Raw genomic sequence first — 11,356 nt, forward strand, 5'->3', positions numbered from 1 at the left:
GCCGCAGCCACCAGCGCTGTCCCCAGGGCCAGGGGAGGTGGGGCCAGCCCGGCCCTGCCCCAAAACGGCCTCGGGGTGGGGACAGGTGGGGAAAACCCCCCTGGGAATGGGGCTGGGGCATGGCCTGAGCCCATCCTGGGGCTGGGGCTGCTCCTGGGGCTGCTCCTGCTCCTGGGGCATGGCCTGAGCCCATCCTGGGGCTGGGACTGCTCCTGGGGCTGCTCCTGACCCATCCTGGGGCTGCTCCTGACCCATCCTGGGGCTGCTCCTGAGCCCATCCTGGGGCTGCTCCTGAGCCCATCCTGGGGCTGCTCCTGAGCCCATCCTGGGGCTGCTCCTGAGCCCATCCTGGGGCTGTTCTTGCTCCTGGGGCTGTTTCTCCTCCTGGGGTTCTTCCTGGGGCTGTTCCTGAGCCCATCCTGGAGCTGCTCCTGGGGGGTTGTTCCTGATCCTCAAACTGTCCTGGGGGCTGTTTCTGCTCCTGGGGCTGTTTTTGGGGCTGTTCCTGCTCCTGTCCTTGTTCCTGGGGCTGTCCCTGCTCCTGAACCTGTCCTGGAGCTGTTCCTGAGGCTGTTTTGGGGCTGTTCCTGTTCCTGAGCCCATCCTGAGGGCTGTCCCTGTTCCCAGATCTGTCCTAGGGCTGTCCCTGGGGCTGATCCTGATTGTTCCCAAGGCTCTTCCTGGTGCTGCCTTTTATCCCTTGTCTGTCCCTGGGCTGTCCCAGCCTCCCAGGGCTGCCCTGGGGTTCTCTCTGCTCCAGCCATGCCCAGCTCCCAGTGCCCTCCAGTCCATCACTGTTTAACCAGGGAACATTCCCAAGCTCCAGCTGCTTCCCGGTGGGAATGCACTCATTAGCAGCAAGGAGTTAATTGGTAATTTTTACCCTCACACCCCCGTGGTTGGGTTAACCCTTCCCTCCTGTGTCCCTCTGGCATTGGGAGTTGCACACCAGAATTCCCAAAGGGGATTTTGCTCCGTGTTCCCCTGGTTTGGGAGGTGCATCTGGGGCTCAATCTCATCCTGAAACAATTCCTCTCAGTTCCTCACCCCACCCACAGGGCACAGAAAGCTCCTCCTGTCCTGTCCTGTCCCGTGTGTGCCTGGAACTGCTCTGAGCAGAGGGGGAGTGGGGAAGGAGCCTCTGGGGTTTGCTGGGGTGGCAAAAAGAGCTGAGCTGGGATGAGGGGAAGGATCCAGAATCCTTCAGGCTGGAAAAGCCATCGAGTCCAGCATTAACCAGCAGCCCATGGGCTTTCAACCCTTCCAGGGACGGTGACTCCCTTTTCTGAAGGAATTCTCCCTCATTTCCAATCCAAACCTGCCCCGAGGCCATTTCCCTGTCCCAGCCCCTTTTCCCTGGAGCAGCTGCTGCAGCAGGGCCGAGCTCTCAGCTGTGCCCCCCTCCCTGCAGATCAAGTACCACGAGGAGTTCGAGCGGAGCCGGATGGGGCCCAGCCCCAGCGAGGGCTCGGAGCCGGAGCGCCGGAATTCCCCGGAGAGCGGCGCCTACCGGAGAGCAGAGCAGCAGCAGCAGCACGGCCAGCCCGGAGCCACAGGTGGGGTGGGCACAGCCCCGGGGCTCCTCAGCATCCCCCGCATCCCAAAATCCCAGGGCAGGATCCGTCCTTCCCTCCAAACCCCAGTGCATGGATCCACTCACATCCCAGGGCTGGAACCACTCACATCCCAGTGCATGGATCCAGCCAAATCCCAGTGCAGGATCCGTCCTTCCCTCCAAATCCCAGTGCAGGATCCACTCACATCCCAGGGCAGGATCCACTCACATCCCAGGGCTGGAACCACTCACATCCCAGTGCATGGATCCACTCACATCCCAGGGCTGGAACCACTCACATCCCAGTGCATGGATCCACTCACATCCCAGGGCAGGATCCGTCCTTCCCTCCAAACCCCAGTGCATGGATCCACTCAAAACCCAGTGCAGGATCCATCCTTCCCTCCAAACCCCAGTGCAAGATTCTTCCAAATCCCAGTTCATGGATACACTCATATCCCAGTTAATGGATCCACTCAAACCCCAGTGTAGGATCCACCCACATCCCAGTGCAGGATCCATCCTTCCCTCCAAATCCCAGTGCAGGATCCACTCATATCCCAGTTAATGGATCCTTTCAAACCCCAGTGCAGGATCCACTCACATCCCAGGGCAGAATCTACTCAAACCCCAGTGTAGGATCCACTCATATCCCAGTGCAGGATCCATCCTTCCCTCCAAATCCCAGTTCATGGATCCACTCATATCCCAGTTCATGGATCCAGTCACATCCCAGTGCAGGATTCTTCCAAATCCCAGTTAATGGAACCACCCACATCCTAGTTCCTGAATTCATCCTTCCCTTCACATCCCAGTGCAGGATCCAGCCAAATCTCAGTGCAGGATCCAGTCAAATCCCAGTGCATGGATCCAGCCAAATCCCAGTGCAGGATCCCCATTCCCTCCCCATCCCAGTTCACCCCCCATCCCCTCCCCATCCCAGTTCACCCCCTGTCCCTCCCCATCCCAGTTCACCCCCTGTCCCTCCCCATCCCAGTTCACCCCCTGTCCCTCCCCATCCCAGTTCACCCCCTGTCCCTCCCCAGTTTACCAGCAGCAGCAGCCGCCTCCATCCCAGTCCTACGGCTACAAGGAGCCAACTCCGGCCTCCTCACAGCGCAACGCCCCGGCCGGAGGGGGGGTGAGTTCAGCCCAGACCCCAAATCCCCCACCCTGGGGATCCCAGGGTTCCCTCAGGCCCCCAGTTCCCACCCTGGGGATCCCTCAGCTCCCCCCCAAATTCCCACCCTGGGAGTCCCTCTGCTCCCTCAGCCCCAGGAGAAGCCGTTTTGGGGGGTGTTGGATGCTCGGTTTTGGGGGGTTTGGATGCTCGGTTTGGGCGGGGTTGGATGCTCGTTTTTGGGGGGGTTGGATGCTCGGTTTTGGGGGGTTGGATGCTCGGTTTTGGGGGGTTTGGATGCTCGATTTGGGCGGGGTTGGATGCTCAGTTTTGAGGGGTTGGATGCTCAGTTTGAGGGTTTGGATGCTCAGTTTTGGGGGGGTTGGATGCTCGGTTTTGGGGGGTTTGGATGCTCGGTTTGGGCGGGGTTGGATGCTCAGTTTTGGGGGGTTGGATGCTCAGTTTGAGGGTTTGGATGCTCAGTTTTGGGGGGGTTGGATGCTCAGTTTGAGGGTTTGGATGCTCGTTTTTGGGGGGTTGGATGCTCAGTTTGAGGGTTTGGATGCTCAGTTTTGGGGGGGTTGGATGCTCAGTTTGAGGGTTTGGATGCTCAGTTTTGGGGGGTTGGATGCTCAGTTTGAGGGTTTGGATGCTCAGTTTTGGGGGGGTTGGATGCTCGGTTTTGGGGGGTTTGGATGCTCGATTTGGGCGGGGTTGGATGCTCAGTTTTGGGGGGTTGGATGCTCAGTTTGAGGGTTTTGGATGCTCGTTTTTGGGGGGTTTGGATGCTCGTTTTTGAGGGCGTTGGATGCTCAGGTTTGGGCACTGAGACCCGCCCAGATCCAGCTCCCAGCTTGTCCCTGGAGAGGGGCTGTGACCCCTCTGTCCCCAGGGAGGGGCTGTGCCAGTGTCCCCTGTGTCCCCTGGGGCTGTGACAATAATCCCTGGGGCTGTTCCCTGTCCCCTGGGCCTTTCCCATGTCCCCTGGGGCTATGACAATGACCCACCCCTGTGTCCTCCGGCGCTGTGACGATGACCCCGGTGCCCCCTGGGGCTGTGACAATGTCCCCGTGTCCCCACAGAAGCGTTTCCGTGCCGTCTATGACTACAACGCGGCGGACGAGGACGAGGTGTCCTTCCAGGACGGGGACACCATCATCAACGTGCAGCAGATCGATGACGGCTGGATGTACGGCACGGTGGAGCGCACGGGGGACACGGGCATGCTCCCGGCCAACTACGTGGAGGCCATCTGAGCCCTGCCCCGTGTCCCCTCCCCGTGGGTGCGGCTCTTGTCCCCTCCCCGCCCGCTCCGCCCCTCCGAGCCGCGTCCCCGTGTCCCCTCCGGCTCCGCTTGCGGGGTGGGGATCAAAGCTCCCGGGGCGTTTGTCCCCCTGTCCTTCCTGTCCTGCCCTCCCGGTGAGGGGAGCCTCTGGAGCCACCGGGGTGCCAGGAAAAGGGAGGGAGAGGCCAAATTCAGGACCAAATTCCCACTGTGGGGTGGGGGAAGCAAGGGGGCCTCGGGGTGGGCTGGCAGCTCTGGCTCATCCTGCTCCTGGCTGCCCTCAATCCTCACTCCCTTCAGTGCCCAGAGCAGGAAAGTTTGGAGCTCAAATCTCCAACCAAATCTCTCTGCTCTGGCTGCTCCTGCCTCGGGCTGGGCTGTCCTGAGCCCTCCGGAGCAGGAGCAGCCCTGGGGCTTGTCCTGGCTGGAGGGCTGGGCTGGGATGAGGCCTCTGGAGCTGGGATGAGGCCTCTGGAGCTGGGATGAGCCCCCCAGACTGGGATCAGCCCCCTGGAGCTCCAGCTCACTCTGGGGGTCCCCTGGGGGAGCCTTTTCCCCGCACCCAGAATTTTCCTGCTTTTCTCCTCCTCCTGCTGCTGCTGAGTGCTGCCACCCCTGTGGGCCCATCCCGGGTCACTGTCCCCTTGGTGCTGTGACACCCCCAGCCAGCCCACACCTCTCATTCCCAGTGCTGGTGGCAGCTTTTTGGGATCACGTCATGGACCAAAACGTCAAAGCACATCCCTGTCCCCTTCTCCTCCAGAGCTCCTGGGGAGGATCAGGGCCGGGTTAAACTGGAACTGGGCAGGGAGGGAGGAGCAGGAACCTCTGCAGGGTCCCCGTGCCAGGACCTGGGGACAGTGGGGTTCCAGGGGACAGTGGGGTTGTCCCCCTGCCAGGAGCGCTGTGGGGCCGGGAGGCTCCCAGGGGGAAGCTCCACCTTTGTTATTTCCACAGGAAAATCGGGAATAAGGGACCAAAGCAGGCAAGTGAGACATTCCTTGGTCCTGCTGGGGACACCTCCCTTCCTCGGGGGCTGGGACTGGGGGCAGAGTCACGCTGGGAAAAGGGAATTGTGGCTGCAGTGGGGTGGGGACAGGGATTTGGGGTGACAGAGGGGCAGGAGCAGCCAGGATGGGCTGCCTGGGGTTGGGAATCCCGGCTGGTGCTAAAACAGGGAGCACAAGGGCAGGGGGAGCCTCCTCTCCCTGCTGAATCCTCTTCTTAATCACGTTCTTGTCTGGGAATGGGGGAGGGAGCCTCAATGTGAATAAACCCTTTTTTAATGGACCAAATAACACAGGAAATTCCCTTTTGGGATACAGATCTTTTTTTTAATCCTCCCTCAAAATCATTGTCCCTAAATTCTCCCCTCCCATGCTCCTTTCACCCCCGCCATGGGAAACAAACCTCTTACTGCTTGATTTCTGCCTTTTCTCTCAACTTTATGCACTTTTTTGCCTTTTTTTTTTCATAGCTGAAAAGCACCTAAACCTGTATTTAAAATAAATAAATAAATAAATGAGTTAAAAAAAAGAAATTACAAGGAAGAAGAACAATTAAAAAGCTGAATAATTGCTTCTCATTACATGTAAAATAGACCTTGTCCATCCCAGCTTCCCTGGTTGTGTCTCAGTGCTGAGCTTAGAACGTGTTTTCCTCGGGATCTGTTGCTTAATTGGGGTTTTGTCCTTGTGTCCTCCTTCCTGGGTTGAGCACCCACCAGGAAAAAAAAAAAAAAATTTACAAAATTATTTGGCCTTTTTATCCAAAAGAAAGAAAATCCACGGAATGGAACAACCCGACCATCGATTCTCTTGCTGGTTTACTCAGAATTGAAAATAAAAGTTTAATTTTTACCTGCTGATCGTGCTGGCTTTGATTGTGGCTGCTTTTCCAGCCCTTTTTTCCTGTTTGGTTGGGACAAGGGGAGGCTTCCAGAGCTGGGGTTTGGGGCACACCTGGGGATCCTCCTGGGCTGCAGCTCCTCGGCTCATCCCCTGCCTTTGGATGTTTTGGAGCCCCACCTCAGCCGAGGGCTTTCCCTGGAGCGCTGGGAACGCAGGTGGGATTTCCAGCGGGGTTTAAGAAGCAGCTGGCGGGTGTCTGGGGAGGGATGGTGTTGATCAGCAGCTCAAAAAAGCGAGGAAGGCAAAGGGCGGCGCTGGGGCACCCCAGCAGCACCAGCCAAGGTGACCTCAGGGTGGGGACCGCGCTCATTTTCTCATTTTTCCCTCCTTTTCCCAAAGGCCGGGGTTGGGGGCACATCCCCGTGGGCATCCCCTGAAGCGTTTTGGGGAGGAAGGAGCAGGGACAGAACAACCCCTGAGAGGACAGAACAACCCCCATGGGACAGAACAACCCCCGAGGGGACAGAACAACCCCCAAGGGGACAGAACAACCCCCATGGGACAGAACAACCCCCGAGGGGACAGAATAACCCCCGAGGGGACAGAATAACCCCCGAGGGGACAGCAACCCCCATGGGACAGAACAACCCTCATGGGGACAGAACAACCCTCATGGGGACAGAACAACCCCTGAGGGGACAGAACAACCCCCAAGGGGACAGAACAACCCCCGAGGGGACAGAATAACCCCCGAGGGGACAGAATAACCCCCGAGGGGACAGCAACCCCCATGGGACAGAACAACCCTCATGGGGACAGAATAACCCCCATGGGACAGAACAACCCCCATGGGGACAGACGGCCCCGGGCGCCAGGGCCGGGCTGAGCCCGGCTGCCCGCCGGGGTTTATCCCTTGATCTCCCGCAGGAAAAGCGGCTCCATCAGCTCCGGCATCGTCTCTGCATCCTGAGCGGAGCGGGGAGGGGAGGACGCGGGGGCGGCTCTGCCCAGCAGCCCTGCCCGGAGCCCCGCAGCCCCGGCCGCCTCCTCCTTCTCCCTCCCTCCCTCCCTCACCATGCTGGACATTTTCATCCTGATGTTTTTCGCCATCATCGGCCTGGTGGTCCTGTCCTACATCATTTACATGCTCTAAGGAGCCGCCGCCGCCGAGGATGCGGCTGAGCAGCGGCCTCGCCCCCCGAACGGCGGCCAGGTGAGCTCCGAGCCCCTCCAGGTGCGAGTTTCAGGGGAGGATTGTGCCGGGAGGGGGGCAGGGGGCACTTTAGGGGTCGGTGCTGTTGGATTTGGCCGCCTGGGCTGGGAGGGGACACGGGGTGATTTTCCAATCCAGGCCGCTCAGCCCCGGGCCCTGCGCAGCTGCTGCCGGGTTTATTGGAAAAGCCGCTCCTGCAGCTCGGCCCGGTGGCTTTTGTTCCGAGCGGGGGGAAATGGAGCAGCTCGGGGAGAAACCGGGCGGGATCCCGGCTGCGTCATCCTCAGGAGCCAAAGGAGCCTCCTGGGGCCGGGGGCGGCTGCTCCCGCACGGAGCTGCTCCATCCCTCCCCTGTTCTGTCACACGGAGCTGCTCCATCCCTCCCCTGTTCTCTCGCACGGAGCTGCTCCATCCATCCCCTGTTCTCCCGCACGGAGCTGCTCCATCCATCCCCTGTTCTGTCACACGGAGCTGCTCCATCCCTCCCCTGTTCTCCCGCACGGAGCTGCTCCATCCCCTGTTCTGTCACACGGAGCTGCTCCATCCATCCCCTGTTCTCCCGCACGGAGCTGCTCCATCCCCTGTTCTGTCACACGGAGCTGCTCCGTCCCCTGTTCTCCCGCACGGAGCTGCTCCATCCATCCCCGGTTCTCCCGCACGGAGCTGCTCCATCCATCCCCTGTTCTCCCGCACGGAGCTGCTCCATCCCCGGTTCTCCCGCAGCTCCAGGCCCGGCTCTCTCACACCGGCCTCTCCTTTCTCCTTCTCTCCCGCAGCCTCCGCCCGGTGCGCGTCTCTCGGAGCCTTCTGGAGCAGCGTTAACCTCTGCGAGCCCGGCGCGGAGCACGGAGCGGTCACGGAGCCAGGAACGGGAATGGGGGGACACGGGAGGGGGCTCGGAGGGGCTGTCCCGCTGCCGGGACCCGGCTAATCCCCCTGCCAGGACCGTGTCCTTCACCCTGCCAGGACCGTGTCCTTCACCCTGCCAGGACCGTGTCCTTCACCCTGGCAGGACCTGGGATGCTCCCGGTGACGCACGCGGTGTCCCCAGGGGGGTGGGAAGGGTCCTGTCCCCCCCTTGTGCCCCCTCGGTCCGAGGCCGCTCGTCTGGGTTTAATTTTTAGGGAGTGGCTTCTATTTTTGCTGAGCGATGTTCAGGGAGTGGAATAAAGAGGAATGACACGGGAATGGCTCTGGTGTCACTGCAGGGATGGGGGCGGGGGACACGAGGCTCCAGAGACAAACGCTGGGAGGGCAGAGGGATCCAGAGCATCCCGGGAATGCCAGAGATCAGAAATCCAGCCTGAGGGCACTTCTGTGTGCCCCAGCACGAGTGGCTGTCCCTGGGGAAGGGTCCCCACAGCTCCCTCGAGTCCCTCTCTGCTGTTTGGGGAAGCTCCAGGAGGCCTTGGATAGGAAAAGGAAAGCTTTTAACACAATGGAAATTTCTGTGGGATGGAAAGAACATTTCAGAGCTTCATTTTCCCCCTGCTTGGAGATGCCTGGGGAGGTGTTTGGGTCATCAGGAGGATTTTTCCTGTCCTGTTTTGAAGCTCTGCATCCATCCCTGCTTTCCCACCACCACTCACAGGCAATGACTGAAAGTTTCACCCTCCTAGAAGGCAGAATTTTCACATTCCTGGTATCTCCCAGGGCTTTATATTTTTTTAAGCAATAAACACTTGAAATATCCATAACGGGGAAAACATTGTGCCCCTTCAGCTGTCCCTGGAAGCACCACACAAGTGTGTGAGAGAACAGGATCCAGGGAGAGCAGGGGCCAGGAAATGCTGGAATGGGCAGCTGTGACTTTCAGGAGAGGGGAAAAAAGAAATTTCAGAGCCTGGGAATGCTTTTTGTGGTCAGTGCTGCCAGCTGAATGCTCCACACTGCAATTTCCTGCCAGGAAAACTCCCGAGAGAAACTCCAGGCTGGGGATTTCACCCCGGGGCGTTCCTGGAGCCGCCCAGGGTGGAACCTCCCACGGAGCCCCCGAGGTGAGGAAACGCTGCTCCCTCTCTCCAGCACCAAATATAGCCGGGAATCAGTAGGCTGAAATATTCCGGGAGGAATTTCTGCAGGCACAAATCGTGTTCTCAACAACCTCCCCTCCCTCAGGCCGTGCGTGTGGAGCCGGCATCTGCGGGGATGAGGGCAGAGTGAGGAAAGAGGAATGCGAGGAATGGAAACTCAGCTGAGTGTGAAAGCAGGAACGATCCTTTCCTCTGACTCCCAGGCCTCACGGAGCTGCCAGCTCTGCAGAGAAATCCCTTCCTGCAGGCCCCAGCTCCGTGCTGGCAGCTGGGGAGGGCTGGGAAAAGGGAGCCAGGGCAGGAGAGGGGCTTGCAGGCAGCCACAGGGGCACAGAGGGCAGGGACACACCTCAGGCTGCAGGCAGGACCCAGCCCTGCCACCCTGGCACGGGGGATTTGCTCCTGGCCCTGGCTTTTACCCACTCTCCAGTGCAGCTGTTAAAATCTGGCAGCAAAAGGAAAATCACCCTTTTGTCAAGTGCCCCCATCCCAGTTTGTGTGGACCTGGATCCTGTCAGCGTTTGAGCTGATCCAAGGGGAGCTGGAAAAGGAGGGAGCAAAGCTGGTGGCATTTCCCAGTTCACCCCAAACTGGGCAGGGAAGCGGGACTGGGCTTCACTCCTTTGGGAAGGAAAGTCCTGTTTGATTGAAATGTGACAAAAAACTTCCACCTAACATCCCTGAAGTGTCCCAGGCCAGCCTGGATGGGGCTTGGAGCACCCTGGGACAGGGCTGGCACTGGATGGGCTTTAATGTCCCTTCCAAGCACTCCCTGAGGCGCTGGGAGTGAGCAGTTCATGACAATTAATTTTTAATTAATAAAGCCATCAATAATTCACCAGGAGCAGCGCCGGGCTGACATTCCAGCCCCGCCGGCTGCTCCAGGGAATCAAAGAGCTCCCTCTTCCCTTTTCCCTTTTCCCTTTTCCTTTTTCCCTGGCTGAGCTCTCATAAAGGCCCCCCTTGTGCCCGGCTGGAATTTCTGGCTGCTCCTGGCCGGGAATGACCCGGGACAGGGATGGGGACACACAAAGGGCCGGGCTCTGCTCCCTTTTCCTGCTCCCATCCGCCGGGATTATCCATCGGGAGCGGCTCCTGAGGATAAAGGGACAGACAAGGACCTGGGCTGGAGATTCCTGGTGGCTTTTTCCCGTTCTTACATCGAGGGGGTTTTTTCTCCTCACATTTCGGGATCGCTCCGGACACGTTCGGTTCCCAGAGTGGAAAGCAGAGCCTGGAATTTCTCTCCCTTCAGAAATCACGCGTTGCAGCGCCCTTAAAACGCCACCTTCGAGCAGCCAGAGAGGGGGGGAAAAATGGGATGTTCTCAGCGTTTTCCAGCAGCTGGGAAGGTTTCACCTCTGCCATCTACCGGCACCACCGCCAGAGGATGGCCCGGAGGCAGATCCTGCCTGCAATTGGGGATTCCACAAATTTTGGGAATTTGGGCACTCAAACTTTGCCGAGCTGCTCCCAGGTGGCAGCTGATGGCAGCAGGTGGGGACAGCTGACATCAATCGGTCCCGCTGCAGCTGTTCCCACAATTCCCGAGCTAAAAGGGGGAAATGGGTGCGAGGGAAGGTTTGGGAAGGGAATATTCGGGTGGGAAAGGAACCTGGAGGCTGCAAACAGCACAGAGGGTGGGAGTGCCTTTCATTGCCATCACAGGGGTTGGTCTGGAAGGCAACAGAGCAGAAAATCAAAGCCTTCTCTGAGCAGCAAACAAAATTAAAAATTAAAAGAAATTATCCATTTAAATATTTAAATTTAAATTTATCCATTTAATGAACCAGTGTTAGAATTTCATGTGTTTAATGGGTGTCTTCAACTTGGCTAAATCCTAGAACACTTCAACCTAGGGCAGGGGGAGAGATTTGAAGTTTCTTTTGCTTTCTAAAACCTGGAGATTGAGAGGAAAAAATGCCTTGGTTGATCAAAGCACTGGAATTGCTTTCAGAAATCACCTTTCCCTAAAGCTGAATGTCCAAACCACGGAGCATTTCTGTCACAGAGCCTGAGTCAGAGACCTTGGCAAGCTGGGAAAATGCAGCTCCTCCCATCCCATCCCTCCCTTTCTCCTCAGATTCCCAAGAGAAAACAAATTTAAGAGCTCAGAATGTTTTGGGTTCTGGGCTAAGACAACACGAGCTTCAGTTGGTGTCTGCACATCAGCTATGGAAACCATGTCATTTTTATTGTGTGTGCAAACATGCACACAGTGGGAAAAGAATGCAGTTTGTGTTCCCAGCCCTCTTCCCTGGAGGAGCAGAGTGGATGGAATTCCACCCCCCAAGCCCTCC

General features: G+C 58.4%; 1 protein-coding gene and 1 long non-coding RNA gene across 2 annotated transcripts in view; both read left to right on the forward strand.

Annotated features, from left to right (window-relative positions):
* Positions 1-5,819, forward strand: part of LASP1 (LIM and SH3 protein 1) — a 28,667-nt gene extending 22,848 nt beyond the window's left edge. The window contains exons 5-7 of the mRNA XM_066566804.1: positions 1,412-1,556; positions 2,602-2,696; positions 3,758-5,819. Coding sequence (XP_066422901.1) covers positions 1,412-1,556; positions 2,602-2,696; positions 3,758-3,931 — 414 coding nt within the window. The 3' untranslated portion in view covers positions 3,932-5,819. The remainder of the gene's footprint in view (positions 1-1,411; positions 1,557-2,601; positions 2,697-3,757) is intronic.
* Positions 5,820-6,537: 718 nt separating this feature from the next.
* LOC136567267 (uncharacterized) lies at positions 6,538-8,211 on the forward strand. The gene is made up of 2 exons (XR_010785115.1): positions 6,538-7,023; positions 7,800-8,211. It is a non-coding gene; the product is annotated as an uncharacterized lncRNA (long non-coding RNA).
* The last annotated feature ends 3,145 nt before the right edge of the window (positions 8,212-11,356 follow it).

Source organism: Molothrus aeneus, chromosome 28 (assembly GCF_037042795.1).
Source record: "Molothrus aeneus isolate 106 chromosome 28, BPBGC_Maene_1.0, whole genome shotgun sequence".
Taxonomy (NCBI): Eukaryota; Metazoa; Chordata; class Aves; order Passeriformes; family Icteridae; genus Molothrus; species Molothrus aeneus.